The 27,150-nt window shown below is 37.8% G+C and overlaps 2 protein-coding genes across 3 annotated transcripts in view; both read left to right on the forward strand.

The window, feature by feature from the left end:
- LOC139969174 (2-aminomuconic semialdehyde dehydrogenase-like) overlaps positions 1-8,872 on the forward strand; it is a 53,150-nt gene extending 44,278 nt beyond the window's left edge. Inside the window, exons 4-8 of the mRNA XM_071974025.1 lie at positions 7-173; positions 3,382-3,557; positions 4,655-4,832; positions 5,542-5,751; positions 6,769-8,872. Of these exons, the coding sequence (XP_071830126.1) occupies positions 7-173; positions 3,382-3,557; positions 4,655-4,832; positions 5,542-5,751; positions 6,769-6,918 (881 nt within the window). The 3' untranslated portion in view covers positions 6,919-8,872. The remainder of the gene's footprint in view (positions 1-6; positions 174-3,381; positions 3,558-4,654; positions 4,833-5,541; positions 5,752-6,768) is intronic.
- A 2,102-nt stretch (positions 8,873-10,974) lies between these two features.
- The window catches only part of LOC139969183 (2-aminomuconic semialdehyde dehydrogenase-like), a 32,004-nt gene continuing 15,828 nt past the window's right edge, over positions 10,975-27,150 (forward strand). For both annotated transcript variants that reach the window (XM_071974050.1, XM_071974039.1), the window contains exons 1-5: positions 10,975-11,219; positions 19,405-19,605; positions 20,162-20,373; positions 25,125-25,291; positions 26,229-26,404. In XM_071974050.1, coding sequence (XP_071830151.1) covers positions 11,023-11,219; positions 19,405-19,605; positions 20,162-20,373; positions 25,125-25,291; positions 26,229-26,404 — 953 coding nt within the window. In that variant the 5' untranslated portion in view covers positions 10,975-11,022. The remainder of the gene's footprint in view (positions 11,220-19,404; positions 19,606-20,161; positions 20,374-25,124; positions 25,292-26,228; positions 26,405-27,150) is intronic.

A 27,150-nucleotide genomic window follows, 5' to 3' on the forward strand; every position in this document is an offset into this window, starting at 1 on the left:
ATACAGGACTTCCTCCTGGTGTGGTCAACATGGTGTTTGGCTACGGACACAAAGTCGGCCAATCAATGGTTGAACATCCTGAGATTCCAGTCATTTCGTTCACTGGTGGCACTGCAACCGGCAAGAAAATTATTAGCAGCAGCGCTGCAAACTTCAAGAAATTGTCCTTAGAGGTAGGTACTATATAATAAGTTTTGTTCAGATACTAAATTAAGCTTAAATGTATGCATGTGTAATTTAAAATGATTCAGTTCAGAGTCTAATTACATGTTTGACTTTGGTACTACTGGTTAATCAAGTGTTTGTGACACTTGATAAATATAGGCTAGAGCTAGTTTTGATAGCTTTGTACTGGTTCATACATTAACATATGTTGTGGAGAAGTGCTTTTGGCATACAGCCAAATCCTGTCATGATTTTTTGAATGTGTGACTATTATGAAGGCCAAATAATATTTCAAATTATGTTAAAGCAGCATTTTGCGTTGGGTCGCTTTTTTCCACCTTTTTAACATGTGCATCGATTTTTTTACATGTATCAATCATAAAACAGCAAACGAAGATACCATCCAAGTTTCACCCTGCCAAGAACGTTAATTAGCGAGTAATTAACGATTTATATCGATAATGAGTAAAAGTGTCCTCGACAAAGTTTTCATATCTCCAAATCCACTAGTTTGAATTCCACCAATCAGTGAATAGTATGTTTATTCATGAGCATTTTGCGTTTGGTCGCCGTTTTCTACTTTTTTGACATGTCCATCGAGTTTTTTTACATACATCAAATCACAAAACAGCAAATTAAGATATTAGCCAAGTTTTTCCCTGCCAAAAACGTTAATTGGCGAGTATTCCACATACAAAATTAAATCGCATTCAGTTCCCAAACCCACTAGTTTGAATTCAACCAATCAGAGATGCAGGTTTAGTTATGAGCCGTTGCTAAAAATAGATTCAAGACTGCGTTGGGAGTTGTTATGCAACTCCCTGGTAAAACTGCCATATAGACTGTACACAAATCAAGCGTGGTGTTATATTACGTATCTGTCAATGACGTTCGTAGTGTTTAAATATTCATATTATGGGCGAGGTTTATTGGGTTCCCAACGGAAAATATCTTGGAGAACAACAAAGTTGAAAGTTGCAATTTTTTCGACTTTTATGCCACCATTTGAAGTAAAATATAATAGATAAGCTAGTTATGTATGTCGTTATGGCATAGTGGAGTCAGTAAGGTTGAGAAATATCATAGTCGAGGACGTAAAATGCTGCTTTAATACTCAGCCTACTCAGCCTTGTTTCTCACTATTAGAATAAGTAGCTGTTTAGTAATATTTTGCATAATTTATGATGGCTCTGAATTTGTCTCCCATAACATACTATGGTTCTTTTGTACAAAACTGCTTTACACTTGTGTACAGCAACTTTGCCATTCTGCACTGTGATAATAATTTGGTAGTAAATAGCATCAGGAAAATGTCTTCCAAATCCTCCCTTTCCCTGATCCGTACTGGTTAAAACAAGTAATTATCTTGCAGTTTGATACAATTGAGAATGCAAATCTTGGTCACCAAACACCTTCCATTACGGATAAAGGGTTTGCACTTTACCAAGCGACTTACTGTGTTTGAAGGATCTTTGCATTGGTGGATAGTTGTTAGTACAAGTGGGCGACAACTCCCTGCCTGGTCTGAGCCAAGTTCTTGATTGAGATGAAGTGTTGTTGGGATAAGGTGGATGCTATGAGAAACAATTTAAACTAAATTTTTTTAGTGTTCAAACGATTAACCTAATCGGAATCGGTACGAATATTGCATAATCGGAACATAATCGGAATCGGTAAAAATTACGTGGAATACCAGTTATGTCATACCGATTATTCAAAAACATATGGAACGTGAACATATTATTCAAAAACATATGGAAGTTGAAAATATCAACTGATGTATAAGGTTTGTTCTTTTACTACGAAATATTAAAATAAGACACCCTCTATACGTCTTTCACAGTGTATACTTTCATCAATTTACGCTGCCAGGGTCGCCGATTTTGCTTCCCTCGTGGTTAGTGACTTCAAATTTCTTGGCACCGTAAGCATTGCAGCAATACCAATTTCGCGAATTAACGAATGTGCTTGACAGGGTCGGAAATAAGCGGGGACGACGGGCGATTCGCCCTCGCAAGTGCTAAAAAGCCCTCCTAAAGCACAATTACGAGTGCGAAAAAGAAATATAAGAAAATCGCCCTCGTTATATCAGGTGTCTGTGTAAAATTAATTGTGACATGCGTTTGCTTCAGCTAGGAATTGCAGTTGCAGTGCGAATCGCGCAAACAGTCTTCACATCCCGCATGAAATTTGAAGCAGTGCGAGAAGGTGGCGCACAATCACCGGGAAGCTCCCGTGGCAAATTACAGCCTGCACGAAGCAATTTCAGTACCCGCGAAAATAACCTAAAATCCTCCCAAATCTCCGACCACATGGTAGCCTTACTTCACACTAAGTCAACTGCATGGCAATCTAACCTTGCCATCTGTTTATTTGCTCTAGTTGTTTCGCAAATAAAAAATAAAAATATCCACGGAAACTGCAATCTTCGACCACATGTTAGCCTAACAACCACACTAAGTCAATGGGAAATGTAGCCTAACCATCTGTTTGCAAAAAAAAAAAAAAATGCGTAGCTTACTTTCAATTTGCTGGAAACCGGCATTTGTTTGGAAGGTACTGTAAGTGTGTATATAGTTTGTCTTATAGAGGGAATGTTATATTTTATATTGGAGTAGTTTCTAGTTGTTATTATTTCTTTACATCAATATGGCATTACATTTTAGAGTAATTTTAAACAAGTTACAATGGTACAATTTGCTTTTCAGTTTGATTTGCCTAAGCTTACATTTTCTAATTGAACCTGAATGGAGTTAAATAGGTAACGAATAGGTATGTTTAACTTCAAGTTCGTAATATTTCTATTTGTTCATAAACGGTATAATACTGAAAATGAGTACAAAATAATGTCGGAATGAAGGCAATATGTCATTAAAATTTACACTTTGGTAAAGATTGAAGATGGATGGTTTGTCTGAGATACTTTTTGAGATGGATATTTTGAGTAACTATTCTTAGCCCATTTCAAGCCATTAACAGGTGACATTCACGTCGAGGTGGTTAGGCCATTCACTTATCACAGTGCTGACTAGGTAGGATGTCACATTTCCGTCTCATTTTCAAATAATCGGAATCGGTACGATTATGAAAAAAATAATCGGTAATTGGTATTTTCTGTTATGCATAATCGGTTGAACACTAAATTTTTTATCTGTTTGAGACCTGATTTGTGAAATTTGAGACCTGATTTGTAATAGTCTTCCCTTTGCTGTCTAGCTCGGAGGTAAGAATGCTGCTATAATATTTGACGATGCTGATTTAGAGCAGTGCATTCCAATGGCCGTTCGTTCCAGTTTCACCAATCAAGGAGAGGTCTGTATCGCCACCAGCAGGATCTTCGTCCAGGAGAAACTCTATCCAAGGTTTTTGGAACTGTTCATAGAAGCTACAAGGTGACTAAGCAATTTTTTTTTTTTTATTTACCCCCCCCCCCCTCCTATTTCTTGGAAGGTTTCTGCTTGCCAAGTATTGGTGAACAGCAATTTTTGAAACCTAAATATCTGTCGACATATGACTAACTTTTCTTCTGTCCCCCTACTCTCCCCTTGTCCCCCCCCCATCACTCCTCTTCTCATAGCTCTCTTACACCCTTTTTTCTCCACACCTTTCTGTCTTTGTCCTTCTCCAGTTTATTTCCTACCCCCTTGCCTTAATCCTCTCTTTGTCCCTCCACTGTTTATCTCCTACCTCTCCTCTTCCCCTGTTGGTTTCTTTTTTTTCTTCTCTCCATCCCTTGTCTACTAATCCCCTTTTCATCCATCTCTTTGTGTTCACCATGCTCATTAACCTGTCTGTATTCTGTGCGTGTTTTTGTCCCTTCTGTTACTGTACGTTACTTTCCATTTAGCCAAAGATCCTGCTAGGATCGAAACGTCAGGCCAACTTACTTTTACACAACATATGATGTAAATATATGTCTCACTGTTTTTAGATTTTTACAAATTTAATTTGAAAAGGTTTAATGTCTTAGAAAGAAGGAACCCCTGTTGACTAGTTGTAGGGTGATCGTTTGCAACCTATGGGTTAATATGACCTGTGATATAATCCTAATCTTCCGATTCCATTGTCTCCTCTTGAAACCAAGATGGACGTACTTCTGTCAAGACAGCAGAGCTAACAGTCACATTAACAACAAAATGTAAATAACGGCATTGCAATGATAACATGGTAATGGGTGGTGGGGGGGGGGGAGTGGAGACACATGCCAACTGTCTTGCTGGGTGGTGGTCTAAGAGGTTGTGGGTCACTGAACGTTATAACGATCTGTGCTTTTAAAAGATGTTTAATGCTGTGTTGAGATCTATCTATTGGATTGTGTGTGTTTAGTGAGCTCAAATCATGCATCTTTTCAAACACTCTACTTTATACTTCTAAAAATCATTTGAAAACTTTTAATATTGATTTTTTCTTCCATCAGTCAAACTTGGCATCAATCCCAATTCACTGATTTAAAATTGAAGAGATTTTTTTAACAATTCTGTCTCTTCAGAAAACTTAAAGTTGGACCGCCAACGGAAAGCACCACTGATGTAGGGGCCCTGATCAGTAAAGAACACTTGGCAAAGGTCAAAGGTTACGTGGACATAGCTATTGAAGAAGGAGGTCGCATTGAATGTGGAGAAAGAAGCCAAGATGAGGAATTATCTCTTCCAGAAAGTCATCGAAATGTAAGTAGAAAGTGTTAAAGAACCGTAGCAAAAATGGGTTTCACATGCCTAGGAATTATAGGCCTCTTAACATGCCTAGACACAAAGAGCCTCGTTCACCATACACATCTCAAATAAAATATTACAATGAAATTGTGAGGTACAATGTTTATTACACTATGGAGGTAAAGTTGCCTATATGTAACCTATGTTGCCTTTATGTTACCTAAAGTTGACCGTACACATCTCAAATAAGACATTACAATGATATTGTGAGGTACAATGTTCATTACTATATGGAGGTACAGTTCCAGGGTATAGTTTACCTTGGACATTTGTAGTGGGAATTAACCATCAAAGCCATTCGAGGGGGGTGGGGGCATGCAGGTAGATCCCACCGATTCATTGATATCATGCTATTTGGGGTGAGAAATCTGCCAACTCTATCACCTGTGGGTCAAAGGTTGATATTTAGGATACCTACTGGATGTCACACTTGATGACAATTACATGTTGATAAACGGAATATTTTCTGGCTGTAACTTTTGCTAATGCTTGTTTTTTTTTTTCATTATTGACACTGTCATATATGTATATATATTTAGATTGATAGTCAAAGGGATACCTTTCCTGCACAACCCTCCCTAACCACTGCCATTATATTATAATGTATTGTGTTGGACTATGTTCCTTCTATAGTGATTATACTTTGTGGCATTTTCCTCCCAAGGGTTATTTCATGAGGCCAACTGTGATCACCAACTTAAAAGATACCTCAAGGTGCATGCAGGAAGAGATATTTGGCCCTGTCACATGTGTGGTACCATTTCAGACCGAAGAAGAAGTCATTGAAAGGGCCAATGGAGTACAGTTTGGCCTTTGTGCCTCTGTTTGGACCACGGACCTGGGTACAGCTCATCGGGTAGCTCATAAACTTGAGGTAATGAAAAAGTATTGAACAGAGATGCCACTTTTCCAAATTTCGTCTGAAATCCAATTTTGTATTTCTTATAACATATCCTATTGTTATAACTGTCCTATAGATCTCCATTGATCACCATATAAGAAAACTTAAGCAAACTTGCAAAACTCCACACACCCACTGATCACTTGTCAGTGTACACAACCAGTAATTAAGCTGTACTAGGATTTTAAATGTTTCTATGCAACCAGTATAAACAAGAAATAATGATATCAATAAGAAGTGAACACAAAATTTCATTGGAGCTGCCTTTGATAAAAGACAGACACAACAATTTTACCCAAACATGGTCACGTGAAAGGTAAATGTACCAGGTATAGCCTACTGTACAGCTAGGCAAAGTGGTGACAGTACTTCTACTAGAATAAGTCATTACTACTGCAAGTATAACACTGGCAATGTTTGTTGGTTTGTATAAGCCTAACATTAGGTCCTGATGTTAAGCTGAGGATAACCTTGTGTGTGTGTTATGAAAGAAATGTATGTGAGAGCAGTGTAGGATAGGAGGATGCGTTATGAGTACAGATGTTAGAGTACAGATAAGAAATGTATGTGAGAGCAATTTAGGATAGAGGATGTGTTATGAGTACAGATGTTAGGGCCTAACAGTTAGGCCAAGCCCTAGGCCAAGTCTTACTTACAAAACTTAGGATATTGAAAGCCAAGTACGGTACTGCCTCATTCAGTCTAAAAGCTTTGTAAACTCTTCAAAAGTAAATGTTGTATGATCTTTGTTCATGCCTGGTACATGTTAATCCACTTTAGTAACTTCAAAGTAACCCTTTGATTTTTGTTGAGGTCAAAGGTCACTTGAGTTTAATAAAGTTTTAAGTATACACGATAATGAAGAAAAGCTTGCTAAAAGTATGGCAAAGAGTCATCAGTCAGTGTTTTTTGGGCTTTTTTTCTGGTTCATTTGCCCAATTTGATCTCTGGGTTTTCCTTGCACTAAACTGAATCATGTTTATGTTGTAGGTTGGTGCAGTTTGGACCAATTGTGGGCTGATTCGCGATCTTAACATGCCTTTCGGAGGAATCAAAGCTTCTGGGATCGGTCGAGAGAGTGCCAAGGAATCCTTAAACTTCTACACCGAAGATAAGACTATTTGCATCAAGATGACCTGAAAATGGGAAGGTTAGAATGTATCAAAACTAAGCAGTCTCTCTTCCAAGTGAAATTGTCACTGATTTATAAAAATATATAGTACTTAATATATTTGTATTTATTAATTTCTGATCATGTGTTGGGTGTCAGATGCTATCAATTTGCCTATGAGGAGTATGTTTTGTTTGAAGTACTTATCTGGCACACTTGATTTACAACGATATCAACACAACTGGGAAATGGTTAATAAATATGCAACAGAAATACTAACAAGAAGAGATTAAAATCTTAAAAATATGTATAAACAAAAAAAATTCATCATTGCATTGGACCTCTGATGTCCAAATCTTGTATTCAGCAAATCTTAATTTCTTCCAGATGTGAGGCTTGCCTTAAATTGAACGTTCTCCATACCAATGTATGGTTTATAGATTGTGCCTTCTTTTTAAAACAATGCCTCTTTCCTTCCTTTTAAATGAGACCATGTTATATAATTCTAGTCGAGTCTGTTTGTAATGACATTAGTTTACAACTACCAAAAATTTGTCCAATACAGAAATCTACCCGGAAGGCTTCCGGATATGAAAATTTGAGAGAGTGTTGGCTTATCAAATATACAAATAGTACATGGTCATTCGTTTGAAGCACTGTAAGTAATTGCTGCAAAAAGTAGATTCTTAAATAAGTTGATCATTGAATTATTACTTGATTTAATTTAGGTTGATTTATGAAAGCTGGGTCACTTAAGTAGCAAAACTGGAGGCACTGATATATGTGAATGTGCCCAATTGACCCAAATAAACCTGTCTAAATTTATAAAACTCATCTTATTGCAAAATAGGAAAAACTTTTACCAACAAGCAAATGAGTTTAGTTTACAAAAGGTTTTTCATAATTATGTATTTGGAAGTTGTTTGGTTAGTCAGACCGAGCAAAAGATATAAACCTAAAAAAAGGAAGGGTATTAATATCTGATCTCAGGCAAATTATTTAATGAGGATATCACTGATATTAAGGTGAAAATTAAGTGATTAAATTACAGCAATTTTGGAAATGAATTTACAAAGCACTATCTAGGTTCTGTTTTTAGACCCCTCGTTCATTTTGCATAGCACTTTGTTGTAAAATGCTAGTTTATCAAAACATTCCATTATATATTCAAATTTCTGAATATTAACCAAGTATCTTGTTCCATTGTAATCAAATTAGTATTAACTATCTGCAGTGTCAGTTGTAACAAAGACCACTAATAACACTGACCTGACACTTTAAGAGAGGTTGACGTTTTATACTGTTTTCATTAAAATGTTTCATTAAAATGTTCGTCAATTGGTTGCAGACTACATTTTACATCAATGGTAAATAACAATCAGCTGGTGACCAACACACCGTTGGCTGGTGACCACCACACCGTCATCTGGTGACCCCCACATCGTGGGCTGGTGACCGCCACTGTCAGCTGGTGACCCCCACATCGTGGGTTGGTGACCCACACACTGTCAGCTGGTGACCAACACATTGCCCGCTGGTTACCGTCATCTGGTGACCGCCACACCGTCATCTGGTGACCGCCACACCGTCAGTTGGTGACCAACACACCAAATCCTGCTGGTTACCAAATCTGAACCTTGCTCTGTCAGTTGACGAACTCAGATGGTCCACTGGCCACTGTCAACTGCCATGTTCTTTGGTTGCACCTCTGTGTGCTGGTAAGGTCTGTGGTTATATATATACTGACATTTACTGTTTCAGTGAGGTTCTGTTGTTTCCAGTAGATACACAAATGGTCATTTCTGCCATAACATTCTTTGTGTGTTATCTTTTGCTAATTTCTGCTTGATACTGCAATGTTTTGTATTATTTGTTTAATTTACCCTTGCCATGCATGAAGCATTGATTTGTAAGATTTTACAGATTGAGAGATATGAAAGTATAAATAAACTTGAATATGATGATTTTCAAAAAAAATATATATATTAACGGTTAGTTTCGTTCTTTATTTAAATAATTGAAGTATTAGTATTTAGATTTGTCCAAAGGAGTTTTATGTGAAAAAGCTAAGTTTTCATTCTCAGAAAGTAGTGCCCCTCATTGATGATACAGTAACCTTTGATCGTACCTCATGAATGAAACATTTACCTGAGAGCCCTTCATAGAAGTTGCAATGAATACCTTGTGGAGGAAATGGTTAGCAAGATCTGGTTTTGTGTTCAAGTACAATGCTGTGATTTGCTAGTCTATATAAGCTTAATTTTACCTTGATGTCTGCCTGCTTTCATTGGCTAGATAAATCTAATAAACCCTCAATTTCCTTTGAATTGTGGGTAAACAGCAACTCCTTGTATGTGAAAGGAAGTGGAGAGGGTAGGGGCTATTATGAACTTTGATAACGTTGATCTATATCATGTGGTGACCAAGACACCCAACAACACTAGGGCCACTATCAGTAGTGATGTCAATATATGTAGGCTGCCACTGTTAAAAACATTGGTTTGTCTCCAACCAAACTACTACCCCGACCCCCCCCCCTCCCAACCACCCACACCACACTCAATCATGTCCAGGTCCCTTTCACAAAGACTACTAACTGTTAATGATCTTCAAAAGGCAAAAAGATTAACAGTATACTGTACGTATATTGTTAAATTAAACAGGTCCTCAGCTGTAGTTGGAAATGAGAATCATCAGCTATTAAAATAAGTCATTGTTCGCCCCAATATATGATCTCATGAGTGCTAACTTGTGTACACGAAAACAAAATAAACAACTAGATTAATAAAAACAATCCATCGAGTTTCTTGTGTCAGTGCAGATTCAAAACTTAATCGGAATGCGAAGTAAGTATTTGAATGAATGAATAATTAAGAAATAAAAATTCCTGTGCCACCAGTTATTGCTGCCATCTATCATGTTCTGTGGTAAATACAGACGATACATGCATTGCACAACATCATTCAGTGTTAACTTATCTTGATTTATTTGGTGCCTAGGAATATTGTTTGGCGCCTTCAGGTACCAGCGCTGTATGCATTTTATGGGACTGAAGATGTGTTTGAGCGCCCTTTCTGTTAAATACTCAATAAGATAAAAACACTGTGCGCGCTCTTTGTATTGTATTCCACATACCGAGGGTGATTCGATTACAATGTAGGTAAGAGAAAGTTGAAAGTTTTGCGCGGACGAACAGACACTTTTATTTGCATTGAACTGAAGTGGAAGTTAAAATACTGAGTTAACAAACCTTAACGAGGGTGGTTAAACCAAATTGATATCTTGTCACTCTTGTGACTCGGAGTTTTAAGCGGTTGTAAAAATTCCCATACCCCTCGCTCAACACTGCTGAAGGCATATACCATAGAAGTTCCCGCGCGCGCGTTAATGTTACAATTCACGCGAAGCACATCGCAGTGATCCGGGTACAAATATATATATACTCCTGTGGATTCGAGTAAGTGTAATGCACTATTTCCCCGGCATGGCCACACTGAATCGACAGTACAGAAAGTAAGAGATTAGTACGGAAGCGTAGAAGGGATATGTGAATTGACCATTTGATGAGATATACAACAACTCGTCAGTATGTATGTATGTTTCTATATTACATCCTCCTGCAAGCAGGAACTCGCGATAAGAATGATAAGATGATAAGTTAAGTATGATAAGAAGTTGAAAATTGGCGTTTTGATGACATATTCTAAATCGTCAAAATGTCGAAAATCTGAAAAATTACTTTTGTCGAGATGCATCTGCTAGTCATGATGACAAAAATCAAATATTTGACAGTTTTTGGCGAGATGCATCAACTCTTCAAATTGTCAAAAACGCGATATTACCGACTTGCAATATGCTTAATCTGGAATTATATAATGTCGTCAAAACGTCAATCCTTAGATATTCTGCATTTTAATGAATTAATTTAGGTCGACGAAACGTCAATTATCAAATACTCATTTGTCATGTTTATACTAAGGCTTCCGTAGATTAGAGATATAAATCATCATGAATTGCAGATGCTAGCTTTCGCGCGGCTACACTAAATAAACACATGTGTTTGCAAACACTGGTCCTAGGTACGGGTACAGTGCCATTATAGTATAAATACACATTAATACTGGTAGGTGTTTATGGAGGTCGTAGCAGCAAAGAAAAGGAAAACAATGGCACTGGAGGTACAAAATTTTATCGGTGGGGAGTTCATCCCTGCTAAAACTCACTTAGATAGTTTCAACCCAGCCACTGGTGAAGTTTGGGCGAAAATTCCGGACAGTGGAAAGGAAGAAATTGACTTAGCAGTGAAGTCGGCGAAACAGGCATTTCCCAGGTAGGCCTAAGCGTTACTGATGATTAAGTGTAAATGGTATGACTATTGGTAGCTCACACTACGCCACAGCTAGTGATCAGTAGGTAAAGCCAGGCACCTAAGTATTTGTATTGAATATGTTTTGTGACAATACTACTAGACAATACAATACACATGGGCCATTGAAGTTCTGGTTTCTAATACACACTAACACAGTGAGTTGAACAGGTTGGTAAATGGTAGTACTTAGCCTAGGCCTAGGCCTAGCTAGTTTTTTTTTTCAATATCAACTGTCATTGTCAAGTAATGAAGTGTCATTCACTCAGGCATAGGCTAGGTCTTGATAGATAAAGGCAATATGCCTAGGCTCATTTACCCAGACACCTGTTAAGTAGGCAGTACATTGTTGCTTATTCAAGTCAGAAAGAGCCATGGTTGGGGATATCGCTGCCACTAGACATGCATGTATAGGCTAGAACTAGAGCCAGCACCTCATAAAAGAACTTAAGAAGCCAAACGCATCTTCTACACGAACAGATTTGAATCATCTTCACGGTCAGCTGCTGAATTATTCAAAAATTTTAGCCTTACCAAATACCAGTTCACCAATTGACAATAACATGCTAACAAATTTTGAAAGTTCCGTACTGGTCTATGGATTGAGTTGACCAGCCATCTGCTACAACCTCACAATGCCACACGAGTTGCACTAACATGACTAGCCTTGGCTCATTTGATTTGCACCTAGGCCTACATCGGTAAAAGAACTTGAATCAGTTCTGAAAGTTTCGAAACTAAAAATATCCAAATTAGATCCTCCTACCATCAGTTTTTCTTCAAAGATGTGTGCCCATGTTGCTGCTGTTATGTTAATAATATATTTAATTATTTCATGCTGTGTGGCATTTTTCCATTTAGGCCTAGTATGAAACCTGCAGTCATAAGGCCATTGCTTAAAAAGAGTAATCTTGACCAAAATGTATTAAGCAATTACAGGCTAGTTTCTAATCTTACTAGGCCTAGTTTTGTTTCTAAATTTGAGAAAGTCATCTCAAGATACATGATCATTTATTTGAGATTAAGGTTTATCTCTTGTATCAATATGCCTATTTATTATAGCTTGGCCTAGGCTAGGTCTGGACACTGTGGAAACTGCCATGGTGGCTATTTCCAAATAAGCTGGTAATGTCACTTGGCACGATTAAAGCTGTGATTTTATTACTATTAGACCTAAGTGCTGCTTTTGATACAATAGATCATAGCATACTCTTGACACGTTTCAAAAGTTTGTATGATTTTTCTAATACGGCCTTAGGTTTACTGAAGTTTTATCTTGTTGATAGGCACTTCGTAGTTCAAATATTTAATGACAACAATCCTCTGATAATCTACTTAGTTTTGGTGTGCCTCAGGAAAGTGTCTTAGGCCCATTATTATTCACTACAGTATTTATACTAAGCCACTGAGTGATATTCTACTTAATAAATCAAATCTTTCTTTCCATATATATGTACGCGGATGATACGCAAATGTTGACTGAGGTTAATTTAATTGACCCATCTGACATCCAAACTAAGATTGGCTTAATTTAAGACACATTTATTGAAATTCAGAATTGGATGGTACTAAACAACTCAAGTTTAATGCTGACAAAACTGAATTCTTGTTGTTAGTATCAAAATCACAACAAAAACAGGTGCCTAACATAAAATATATAAAACCTTTGCAGGATGATTGTTAATCCATGCACTCCTGCACAAAATTTTTGATACAAATTTAACCCTAAGAAACATATCTCTATATCGACTTCTGCCATTATAATTGGTCTTCCAAAAACCTATACAAATCGTCTGAAAATGTTTAAAACTGGGCTGCAAAAGTGCTGTTTGAGCAATCAAAATGCGCCCACGTTAACCCTCTTCTTAGATCGTTGCATTGCTCGAAACATCCTAGATCAGGGTTGTCCAACCTACGGCCCGCGGGCCCCAGTCTGGCCCGCCGCAGGGTTGCGTCCGGCCCGCCAGAGATGTTCTACGGTGCAAAATTTTAGTGAGCAGATTTATTGATAACGAAGCTATATAACCAATCATTCGAACCTTCTGGGTCCAAAAAACTGCATACAGGTCAGTTTGTGTGACACTCTCTCAGCGGACGGGGGGGGGGGGGGCGGCTGAACTTTATTCATCTGTTTTATCAGGAAGGAAAATAATTCAGTGCGCTCCGCACGCAGTGCTCACATTTTGTTGCCTTGGACTTCGGGCAATAGATCGAAAAATCGAGCGTAGGGTTCATGCGGCCCCCTCCTTCATCATAATCATTCCATGTGGTCCTCCTCTGCAAAAGGTTGGACAACCCTGTCCTAGATGCAATGGGGGGGGGGAGGCTGGGTCTCCTTGTTATTGTGTTCGGGCTACCAAACCTGCCAACCTTCTTTGATGCGCTGTAAAGTATTTCAATTGTCTGTACTTAGCCCTGTATTGCATATTAGTGCACACAGCAGAATTAACATTGAACATACCCGGTACACCTGCCCACATGTCTTGCACTTGCAAAATTTATTGGCAAGAATCCAAGAGACATTTTACACAATCAAAGTCAAGTTGTAAACATCACATATTCAGTCCTTCAAACACTACAATGTGGTTATCCACATTTACCTTGATTTTTGTAGTAACTGAGAAAATTGAAGAAAAGTGTTCCTTTTTCTGAGAAAATTGAAGAAAAGTGTTCCTTTGATCTGGTAAATACAAGGGTAGTTATAATTTTTATTTAGGATACGCTTATTCGTTTTCTACGTGAAATCAGTTTTATTCATCTCACGATGCCCTCTTTTAACATTTCTGCGATCAAGTTAGTGGCTGAATTCAATTACAATTTTTATAAGACTGACAGCCTAAGTGTTGAACCTTGTTGGTCAAACAGTAAGGAATCACACAACAGAAGTTACTGGAAAGATAGGGTAGTGTTTTTCCAAATAAATTTCTGGGATGTTGGTAGTCACCATAAGATACATACAGCAGAGAGTTACATTGCTGTAATTTTGTATGACAAGGGCAGTTGAAAGACGGGCAGGGCACGGTGAAAGTCGGTTGAAAGAGGAGTTGGGTGGGCCGCCCCTTATTACATTTATGGCAGTTGCCAGTAAATTAATTTTGGCTAGCTTGGATATGATATTCACATTTTTTGCCTCTGAAGCAATTTCAAGAAATATTAAGTCTGCTGCCAAAAAAAAAAAATTGGCAAGTGATTCAATGGACATTTATTCAAGACTGAAACTAAATGATACAGTCTTTTCTTTTTGTGTGTTTCCCAAACCAAGTCATTTAACTGATGAGTATAACAAGTTCACATAACCTACATTGACTGGTGCAACAGCTGTCATTATCTAGTCTAAATCTGTCAACATTCCCATTATTGTAGGATCAGGAATGCTTGGCCTTCTTACTTTTTCTCTGTATTGGACATAGACTTATAGACTCTGGGGATTTCTATTTTTGAGAATTGTCTTTTGTTTAAGTTAATCAGTTATTTAAGGTTGCTTAGATGGTGGAACATCCTGTTTAGGTTCATGGAATATGTTGGTATAGTAAAGTGACAAGACACCTGTCATTAATAATAAACCTGGGAAGAGCAGGTTTTTCGTCATCTTTTTAATAATGTAGCAAAACTTTCAAACCAATGAAATCTATTTCCCCAGTTTAATACTGACTCAGCTATTATTGGCCAATCACATGCCCTGGGTGCAAGTCTGGTTTTAGGGGAATGTTGAACAAAATGGAGAATCTGCTAATCTGATATAGAGTGAATGTACATTAAACCAGAGTTTGAGAGAGTGCCTTCTATATAATTGCAAATGGAAGTGTTATGGGAACTTGAGACTGACAGTTTGTCAGTTTTGTGGATTTACAGTACTACTGTAGTTACTAGTTTTCGTTTTACAGTTAAACTGGCATACTAGAGCACTGGCTGGACAGCTTGGTTAATTTTACAGTCAAGCTGGTATATGTCTAGACTCTTGGGACAGTGTATCCTACTCAAGCTTTACTAGTAACTTTTGTATTCCAAACCTGGAACTCATTTTCTTGGATTGGAGAAGCTCCCTGCAGCCTAATACATGTTGGATCATTTGTACGCTGTTCTGTATTGGTCGCCCCATATTACTTAATATTCATTAGCCTGGCCAGTGATATTGCCTCTCTTGAAGGTGTCTGGTCTCAAGCAAGATGACTACCTGATGCTAGTAGAGCTCTGAGATTGAATATATTGTATCACTCTACTTAGGTGTTCAAACTTGCAAAAGTGGATCCGCTGATAATTGCAAAAGTAAGTTGGCCTGACGTTTCGATCCTAGCAGGGTATTCTTCAGAGATAAAATTGCAAACTTTAATTCTACAGCAGCTGTTGCAGTAACTTTGAATATTCATGTTGTGGGCATCACCATTTGATGTTGCATCTTGTTCCAGTGATCACATAAGTACACCCTTAAAATTATATGTTATATGTATGTCAACTGGCCATTGACAAGATAAAATTTGTGTTATATATGTTAAACATCTGGAAATACAATTTCATGTCTTGATACATACAGTAGTTGTAATGTAGTTAGAATCTCAACTCAGTCTGGGCATTTGACTTTAATGTTTCCACAACAATCTATATTTTTGTTCAAATAATAGTTTTGGAGTTTCTGGCGCATCATTGGTTGAAGTTTGTAGAATCTACAAACTTGTTAATAAATCTGGCGAATTTGATTCAACTCATAATATTGAACAGTTAGCAAACTGCTTATCCACTAGAGAGTCTGTGTAAGAGAGAATGTGTAGGAGAAAGTAATCATCCCCTTTCTTCCAGTTAATTTGAAAAACACTTTACATTAAAGTTAATTTATTAATTATGCTTATAAGGTAGATTCCAAAAACCAGTAGCCTGTACATCACGATTTCCGGTATGTTGTGTTAGGTTTTAATCGGGATATACAATTTTTTTTAAAGATATTCTGTTAAGTTCTAATTAATGTCATTGCTCAACAAACCCCTCCCCTTCCCCCCCCCAATAAAAAATAAAACAAAAAATGTTTGAAATAATGATTAAACATATTATATCTAGGACTTGTCCAAAAAAGTGACGTACAGTAATAAATTGCAACAAATACTATTAAATTGACATGTGCTTCAATGGTGATTGTTGATGAAACATATTCCTTTTCTGGTTAATTTTACTTTCATGCATTAAAATGACACTTATGCACTGTGATTCTGTTGAAATTGATTTTGTGTATGGACTGTAATGCATTGATCTGATACTGAAAGTGTTTACATATCCTGACGATTAGGCAAAGGTAAACATAAGATATAAACTATTCACTGATTACCAACAGATTGAAGAAGCCAAAGTTGAACATCATAAAGATACATAAACCATCCACTGTTTACCCAATAGATATGGATAAACTATCCAGAAACCAAATTGTAAGTCACAATAACATTGTCTGTAGCGAGATAATCCCTTGATGGGGCTTGCCTTACTGCCTGTGTAAAATTAAGCTGTTTAATAAACTTTGCTTTCTTTATTTTCAATATTCAAAGGAGAACTAAGTCTTTGTTGCATATATACAGCTTTCTGAATTCTGAATTATCAACTTCTTGAATAATAGCTGAAACTAGGTGTGAATGCTGATACATACACACGTACAGTACACAGTCCCAATTCTTCCACTCAATCTCTCAGGTCTCCATAAGTTTGCAGTAACTTCAATCAGCCACACCCTTCATTTTCCCAACAGCCAGCACAACAACACAAGGCCAATTACACAAAGTGAAAGAGAACTCACTTTTTCTCACACAATATCATATAAGTAGTCAGCATGTAGCATACACTGTAGAAAACACACACACACATCTCTAACCCCTCTTGACCCCATCTCCCCTGATCTCTCCTTCATCCTGCCTGACCTCTCTAAGCACCAACTTTGGTCTCTTACTGGCTCATGCCCAAGAATTCCATCTCCATAGCAACAATATTTACAATAGGTATAGTTAAAGAGGTAAATATATAGAAATATAAAGTTGAGACAAGATTGTTCATGGTTACAGAATATAGAAATATAAAGTTGAGATATATAGATTGTTCATGGTTATAGAAATAGTGTTTAAGTTTGTTCTCAAGTTACAAGGCACTAGTACACCCATTTATGAATATAAAACCACATCTTGTGTAAGTTAGGTCACATGTCCAATGCATTACATGTCCCATGCATCACATGTCTCTGTGTTTACAAGCTAGCAAGACATTGCAGATGACAAAGTTAGCACTTAAGTTTTAGGGAAAATAAGTACAGTACATGTATAAAGTGTTTTGTCAATTTCAAAGTATTTGATAATTAATTTAAATGCACACTCAATGGGCCTCTATCTTCATAGTCCTTAATCCTTCCCCCCTTTTAGCTCCAATTGTTCCATGGTAACTCTCATGGTTTATCTTCACAGTCCTTAATCCTTTCAGACCTTGTAACTTTTAAGGTACAGTGTATTAAGGTATTTACTTCGCTCCTCGCTTACCTGTCTCCCCACAACCTTAGCACACCCATTCTACCGCGCCTAGAATGTCCTATTAACCTTTTAACACTGTGCACCCTCTGTGACCCGGCTTCACGGGTCACCGCCCTTCCTTCTCATTCTAGAGAGGTTTTTAGGGCTGTTTTTCTGGAGCGGCGTTCACTCCGTTTTTCATGTGCAGAACACTAGTGCTGGTAGCAGTTCCGCGAATTGTTTACCGTAGTTACGCTAGTTCCCGCCTTTTTTGGCTACACACGCTATTGCGTTAGTTCGTTTCCCTATCCCTGTTGTAAAGTTTTGGAATATCTGCTTTGTAAAAGGCAGGGAATCATTATTTGCATACAAAATGGGCAAACTATATACTGCTAGTGCAAACATGCATAGCATCTATTGTACACTGGATCCATACCATTTAATATGTGCTGTTGAGAACATTTCACACTGCTACACAAAACGTGAACACTAAAATTATTCCCTAACAAGTGATGAGTTTGAACAGGGCTTGGCCAAGTGAACCTTTAATAAAACAATGCCTGGCGACAGAAGACAATTCGATAATCTTGTTAACTTTCAACCCTATTCATTTCTCTCCAATTCTTGTCACTAAAAGTATTGTACACTTGGATCTAATAAAGGCTTTATACTTTAAAATGAAGTCATGTACATTGTAAGTGAATTTGTACAGTTGTATAACAGAGAGCATTTTAATACCATTTATTATCTTCTGCTTCCACCTTACCCTAGGTTCACCTTTAGTCCTTTACAATCTCTTAGCTCCCAACACAGACAGGAAGTCCTCCTACATCACACTTCCCAGAAAGATTACTAACAGTTTCTGTTTACAAGCCATCAACATAATAATAGTTTTCCAACCTCTAAGTCCCAGTTGATCACTTACACTTTAACCTCACAGTAACTTTCTAAGACAGAAACCCTACACCTCTCTGTGCACCTACTGTAATATCAAAATAACTATTACCCTTTGACCTCCACATGTGGTCACTCTCTACAATAGAAATCCTAGCCGTTTCTGTGCACCTAGTAGCAGATCTCTACCAAGAATGTAACCTTCAGTATGATGTCATATCGATGATGTCATAGTGTGGTCATTACATAGTAGCAGTAACCTCTGTTTATGGAGAAAGGTAAATATGTGGACAGAAAAACTTCCTGTCCCATCATGTGTAATCTATTGTCAAGATTCTCCTTTTAAAGGCATTGAAGACTCGCCCTAAACCCTATGCGGCCCTTTAAAAAAGTTAACTTTCCGTTGCTTGCAAATGAAGTTTTCTTCTTGTCCGCTACAAAATGCAGACAGTAATGGAACGTAATACCTTGTTATCTTTAGCTGGACCTGAGATGTCTATCGCTGTATTGTTTGTATACTGTGCTGTGGGTATTGACCGCAGCTGTATGTACTGACTGTACACTAGTGGCTAATTACCAATGGTAGCAAGCTGTGTGTGTATTTTCTGGGATCGATGGTGTTGTCTAACACTTCTGTTACACCTCATTCGAACTAGGTCAAATTACCAGCATTAGATGATTTTTTTTTGCGTGAGTCTTCACACCCTTTAATCTTGACACTCAGTGTGTACTGTTTGGTGGGTGTCCGTCTGTCATTTCATTTGATCCCTTTTCATTTCATTTAGTTGGTCATCTTTGAGTCCAGATGTCCGAGGTCAGCATTTGCACAAGATTGCGGACATTCTCGAGTCCCGACTCGACGAGTTTGCTGAGATAGAATCCCGAGACCAAGGAAAACCGGTTGGACTGGCCAAGAAGGTAGACATCCCCAGAGCTGTCCTAAACTTGAGGTTTTTTGCAACAGCAATTCAGCACACACTGAATGAGTAAGTAATTAAATATATTGAAGGGGCTGCTATAGATGTGTGTGATATTTGTGTAGCAATTTAATTATTTTCATTTTAGTATTTTGTAATTTTTGTTGGCATTTTCAAGACCAATACTCTGCTATTTAATGGCTTGTCTCCTATTGGAATACTTCATATACTGTACAGTACACATCTATAATTATGTATCACTTCTGTAGTAGGCAAGTTCTGTAATACAGCATATTTACATTTAGAATCTTCTTCTGCATAGTTCACTAGTCATTCATTGACCTTCATTATGATGATGATGGTGATCAAGATGGTGGTGGTGATGGTGGTGGTGAGGGTAGTGGTGATGAGGGTCGTGGGGTGGTGGTGAGGGTAGTGGAGATGAGGGTGGTGGTGAGGGTAGTGGGGATGAGGGTGGTGGTGAGGGTGATGGTGATGGTAGTGGTGCCGGTGAGGGTGTAGTGATGAGGGTGGTCGTAGTGAGGGCAGTGGTGGTGAGGGTGTTAGTGGTGGTGTGGATGGTGATGACATGATTAAAATTGGTTGAAATTTTTCTTTCTTCTAGTTCAACAGTACAGAGTAAGTTTGGTGTTTTCAACTATACGACTAAGAATCCCATCGGTGTAGCCGGGCTGATCAGTCCCTGGAATCTGCCTCTCTACTTACTCACCTTCAAGATTGGTCCGTGCATCGCAGCCGGTAACACATGCATCTGTAAACCAAGTGAGATGACCTCAGTCTCTGCATGGATGTTATGTGAGGTCATGAAACAAGCAGGTACAGTATACATTAGAACCACAGTATATATTGTGAAAATCTGTAGTGATCTGGAATATATTGCAGATTAGGTACATATCTGACTTTATAACATCAGGGCCATTCCACACCAAGTGGTCTCAACATGGCAAAATTAGAAAGGGTTATTAGATGTCTAACTTTGTGTTTAATTGAAAGTAAGAAGGTTAGACTTTCTTAAACTGTTAAAGTTTTCTTCTTCTGATTACTCAATCTTGGGTTATAGCAATGAGTATCCATCTCAAACTGTAGGCACCTTCACTGTGAATTATCAAACAATAATTGAAAGTAGAAAAAATCCTTAAATGAAAGGAAAGTACAAGCTTTCTTTTCATGTGGCAGTTAAATGCAGTCTGCTTATCTATTTAATAACAAAATTTAACAAACTGTCTTTGTTACTGTTAACACAGATTATGTTAAAAATGCCATACTCAGGCTGTGACTTACGTGACAAGAATAAGAGCAAATGTTTTCCTCACATGATATGTAGTGTGCTAGAGCAAAGTGAGCTACAATTGAAAAGGTAGCTATAAAGGTTGATCTGTAATACCACCACTTTTGATAAATTTAACAAACTTTAACAAATTTATGGACTCCGGAAATGTGTGACTTACGTGACGTCACGTAAGTCACAAAGGGAAGTGTAACTTACGTGACAAGTTAATTCTCAACACTTTCACACAGTTTTAATGTCTTTTATACTATAAAAAGTTTATAACACCTTCCTCTTTATCAAAGATACCTACTCAGTTTTAAAATTCAGTAACAATATTTATAATTGAAGTAAAATTGAAAGGTTACATAAGTGAATTGCAAAAAATGTCTCAAACAGCTCAAACTTAGAACAATATTTCTTGTTACCTTAAAGTCTCATGACGGGTTTGCCAAATTTAAACTTCAACTTTTCCAGCTTACTGCACTGAAAGCTCAGTGAGAATGACACCCTTTTATGCAGTTTCCATATCAATATTCGTTACTTTTATTTGTTTATATATGTCCATAAACAACAGATTTCTTAACAAGTCCATAGATTCTATAAAATTCAATCAAAATGTGCAAACCCAGCCAGCAGATCATGCGCCAATCAAATCTCTCTGTTTTGTTTACAACGGTTATGCCTAGGACTAAAGTACTTTCACTTTCGTGGCTCTCCTGTGGTAGGTTTGTTCTCGTGAATTGTATCTTTCTTTCATTCTCTTGAATAGTATCTTTCTGTTGGTCTTACTGATGTACCTTGCAAAATTGTATCATTTCCTTCCATTGCAATGAATAAACAGGATTTTCAAGAGTTTCCTCCGTTAATTGGGTAAAAAAAAGTGGACGATAGGAGTATAAGTTAAGTAGGTTACATTTGTGTAATGAACGTGCTGATATGGCCAGTTGCAGTGATTTTACAGTAAATCGTTCGCGTCATACGGGCAGAAAATAAATTTCTTTTGTTTGATTGCGACAGTTTTCTCCATTAAACCCCCCTGGTCAGAGCGCATTTAGAAGTTAAGAAACATTGAATCTGCTTCGGAACTTTTGTTTTCCGAATTTCATCAGCAAACACATATTGAGACTTCTTTAAATGTGAATTGCAGTCTACCCCTGAAATGCACAAGGTGCTTCAGGGGGTAAAATTTGTTTTAATAATGTTTTCGGGCTGGTAGAAGATTTTATCTACCGTAAGAGGCCATTTCCACATTGTGGTGGTGGCAGGAACCATATTTGTAACCTCTCCTGGGTACAGTACATCATCATATTTTACAACAACCCTGTCATCTACCTTAATATGAGAGGTCAGAGCTGGGAAAACAACATAAGTAACTGACATTAGTGGATCTCCTTCAGTATCTAATGCGGTTTTCCAAATACACATCTTGCCACCTTCTGCCTAAACCCCATGGATTTATATGGATTAATTATTTTAATCCAAATTCCCAAAAGTGACTAAAGTATGTGTTACCAAAAAGGTTTAGATTATGACCAAAGATGTAGAAATGCAAATACATTAGAAGTATTCTGTATTAACCAGTCTAAAAAAACTTGTTTACTACTAATTAAGAAACTATTTAGCTACTGTAGCACATAAGTTAAGATATTTAGCAGAACTAGTCTCTAGGACTTTTTGTGTACAAGTGAACTTCTAGATTCTATTTTTATGTGGAATAGACCCCTCCCCTTCCCCCAATCTCAATATAATGAACTTGTAAACATGTCCTTAGCCTGTGTTACTTTGTATCTTTGGAAACTGTGAGAGGAAACTGAGCAGTTTCACACGTGTGACTTACGTGACAATTTTTTGTGACTTACGTGACGTCGCTAATTTGCATACGAATACCGGTATAAAATGCATATCAATTAAATTTTACCTTGAAGTTATTCCTCAATGTGTCCTTTTCAGATATAATAGGCAATTTAGCAGATTTCTCTCAATACTTCACAGGATTTATTGATTTCCTTCAAAAAGTTGAAATTCTTCATTTCTCTGCGTGACTTACGTGACACAAGTTGAGGGCGCTATAATTCGCAATGGGAAAGCATTAACGTTTTGCAGTGGTGGCAGAATTTATTGTGGGTATTCAAAGTTCAGGAATGATAGGCATATGACTTAACTCAAGACTTGCACTGAACTGGAGATTGAAAACAAGTGTCAAATGTCTCTCTGATTTGTGACTTACGTGACGTGGAATGGCCCATCAGCAGATTGCATATATTGACTTCTGAATGGTAGAGAAAGAAGGAAGCTGGAAGAGGGCAGTTGCCTTAGAGAGGGTCATTGGGGGCACTGTGCAAGAATGGTATCAGTTGTTAGGCTATGAGGCTTGTAAGCATGTTTGTAAATACCCAAACCAATAAGATTTGGGGTAGTGATCATCACTTGGAACAAATGTCTTGTATCACATAACAAATGCTATACAAGGTGTTCACATAACAAATGCTGCAAAGATGTATATGTAACAGTATTGACTCATGGTTGGAGTGGAGTCCACCTAACCGGGGTCCGAGTATACAAGGCCTCGAGTCTGAGCCAAGTCCAATTTCACTGTGGGGCAAGTCCCATTCGGACTGGATTGTTGAGCCTCTCTTGTGAACAGGGCATTAGGGAAGGGTACGTGTGGGGAGGGGTGGGGCACTTACCATACCAACCTATTGTTGAGACCCGTACACTTGACTGTTCCACACACAAGCATAATCCTTTGAGAACATACTGCATAGAAAAGTCAATAAAAGTATACAAGGAAGGGGGTGGCTTCATTTGGGCTCTTTACTTACCCCTTGAAGCCAAGTACCTAAATATATGTGATGTGGACTATGTTCACATTAACCTACTCACCCAATTCCTTCCCTATGCTGTGCTAACCTCCACCCCTCTCCACAACTGCAAACCATAGAATACATCATACATATCTGATATCAAATTCAAGGTTTATGTGTATGCATAAATTCAAATTGATCTATAGATAATTATTGTACAAACTTCACATAGACAGGCCAGCTCTGTAACCATGCAGTGACCTATAGCTATATATGCTACTAGTTACTTTATTCACATCTGATTAAGACACTGTAACTATAAGAGCAAGAACCTTCTTCATAGCAGTTATTAAGCCCTTTTTACTATACAATAGTCTACAAAGTGGATATATTTTAATTTGTGGACACTCAGGATGCAAATAATAGTTTATCTCATTCTCAGATAACTTTATGATTTGAATAGGATGCTTTCAGGAGCTTCACTGACAATATGCACTGTTGGGCCTCACAGATTGTTTTGCAGTAAATCAATAAGTAACTTGTAATAACAATGCCATGGTTCAAGTTCAAGCTTGTTGTTGTCAACACTTCTTTGAACCATTTCAGCCAATAGACTATTCTCATCAAGGCATTATAATAACAATGGAATAAGCTAGGAAGTCTGTACCTGCTAGGAATTCCCTCTATTGTCTTGGACAAAAGAGCCCATTTCAGCCAATGAACTATTCTCATCAAGGCATTATAATAACAATGGAATAAGCCAGGAAGACCGAACCTGCTAGAAATTCATTCTTTTGTTATTCAGATGTATAGGAGCAGATCTTCATTGTTCCTTTCTCTGATAAACATTCTTTAGCTCTACAAGTTAGGGAGCTGTAGTCTGCACATGTTTGCAACACTACTGGATGCAAGCTCCTTCTGTGAACAAGTGCATAGTTATACTACAGTATAGTACTACACCCTTAGGGCCTTACAACAGGCTTTTAGAGCTACTCACTGAATTATCAGGACCTTACCAGCCAAGGAAAGCATGCAGGGATTGCTGCTTCTGCCAGGGATGTTTAGACTCATTATTACTATTCTACTAGTCACTATCAGCAGCTATAATAGCCTACATGATCATGGTACTTTTTGAACAGTAACTCTCTTTAGTAGAGATTAGCAAGAGCAACAATATTTTATACCCGGAAGCCATTTCATTTGTTGCCCAGCAAAGTGTACAAACTTGAACAGGAACCCAGCTGCAAAATTATATCCTTTTAGTTCAGCAAGCAAGAACATATCCTCAAACATCTTGAAGGGTAAGTCCTGTATTCATAGCCTAGGCTTATAGGATTCTAGAGGATCTTCACCAAAGCACATGGTTTGCTGGATGCCATGTTCCTTAACAATGTGATGCCAGGACTGGCTACTGCATTAGTTTGTATTTTTAACCTATGAGATGTGGTGTAGGGTAAAGAAAGTTCTACTATCTGTTGCTATTTTTTATACAGGACTTCCTCCTGGCGTCGTCAACATGGTGTTTGGCTACGGACACAAAGTTGGCCAATCGATGGTTGAACATCCTGAGATTCCAGTCATTTCGTTCACTGGTGGCACTGCAACCGGCAAGAAAATTATCGGCAGCAGCGCTGCAAACTTCAAGAAATTGTCCTTAGAGGTAGGTACTATATAATTAAGTGTGTTCTACTAAATTAAGCTTAAATTTATGGTGTAATTGATTCATGATTCAGAGTCTAATTACATGTTGGAGTTAAGTACTACTGGTTAATGAAGTGTTTGTGACACTTGAATATAGAGCTATTTTGACTAACATGTTGTGAAGATGTGCTTTAGGCATACAGCCAAATCCTGTCATGATTTTTCGATGTGTGACTATTATGAAGGCCAAATAATATTTCAGATTATGTTAATACTCAGCTCAATAGCTTTTTTTGAAGCTGGTAAGCTGGTCACTTCGCCCAACAACCATTTTGCCCAACTGCCATTTCGAACAACCTCACCATTTCGCCCATTCATGTTAGTCATTTGGCCCTACCATCATGGTCATTTTTCCCAACTTTGGGGGTTATTTCGACCAATATTGATTAAATAAACTTAAGTTCAATATAACAGACAGGGATACTTCTATGGGTTTGGTCAATTTAATAAGGAAAAGTTTAGGAATTGTTAACGTTACGGGATACAAACCGAATATTAAGGAAACTTAAGTCGTGGTTACAGTCAGTAGGATGGATGTTTTAGGGGTTGGGTTTGATAGCTTTTTATGGAGACCGATTCCCCTTTGTTTGTATAACATTAGATTCTATTACTTCCATTGTATGGTTTCCATTTAGAATGTGGTTTCCACATAGCTATCCTGCTTCTGTAAATCTATATCGTGAGTGTGTTATCTGTCATAATGAATGAATATATCATGTGATGTCCACTTGCAAATTGGCTTGCCCAAGTCTTACGTACACCCACAGAGAAAAAGAAAGAAAACAATAACAAAATATTAATTAGTGTAGACCTTGAGAGAAACAATTTAAACAAACTTTTTGCCTTTTTGATACCTGATTTGTGAAATGTGATAGTATTCTCTTTGCTCTGTCTAGCTCGGAGGTAAGAATGCTGCTATAATATTTGACGATGCTGATTTAGAGCAGTGCATTCCAACGGTCGTTCGTTCCAGTTTCACCAATCAAGGAGAGGTCTGTCTCGCCACCAGCAGGATCTTCGTCCAGGAGAAACTCTATCCAAGGTTTTTGGAATTATTCATAGAGGCTACCAGGTGACTAAGCAATCTTTTTTTTTTTATTCACCCCCCCCCCCTCATATTTCTTGGAAGGTTTCTGCTTGCCAAGTATTGGTGAACAGCAATTTTTGAAACCTAAATATCTGTCGACATATGACTAACTTTTCTTCTGTCCCCCTACTCTCCCATTGTCCCCCCCCCCCCCGTCACTCCTCTTCTCATAGCTCTCTTACACCCTTTTTTCTCCACACCTTTCTGTCTATGTCCTTCTCCAGTTTATTTCCTACCCTCTTCCCTTAATCCTCTCTTTGTCCCTCCACTGTTTATCTCCTACCTCTCCTCTTCCCCTGTTGGTTTCTTTTTTTCTTCTCTCCATCCCTTGTACTAATCCCCTTACACCTGTCTTTTTGCATTCACCATGCTCATTAACCTGTCTGTATTCTGTGCGTAATTTTGTCCCTTCTGTTACTCTTACTTGTCATTTAGCCTTTTAAGAAGATCCTGCTAGGATCGAAACGACAGGCCAACTTACTTTTACACAACGTATGATGTAAATATGTCTCACAGTCACTGTTTTTAGATTTGTACAAATTTAATTTGAAAAGGTTAAATGTCTTAGAAAGAAGGCACCCCTGTTGAATAGTTGTAGGGTGATGTTCTGCAACCTATGGGTTAATATGACCTGTGACATGCTAATCTTCCAGTTTCATTGTCTCCTCTTGAAACCAAGATGGACGTGCTTATGGCAAGAAGCAGAGCCATCACAATTAGCAACCAAATGT

Source organism: Apostichopus japonicus, chromosome 1 (genome assembly GCF_037975245.1).
Source record: "Apostichopus japonicus isolate 1M-3 chromosome 1, ASM3797524v1, whole genome shotgun sequence".
Lineage (NCBI taxonomy): Eukaryota > Metazoa > Echinodermata > Holothuroidea > Aspidochirotida > Stichopodidae > Apostichopus > Apostichopus japonicus.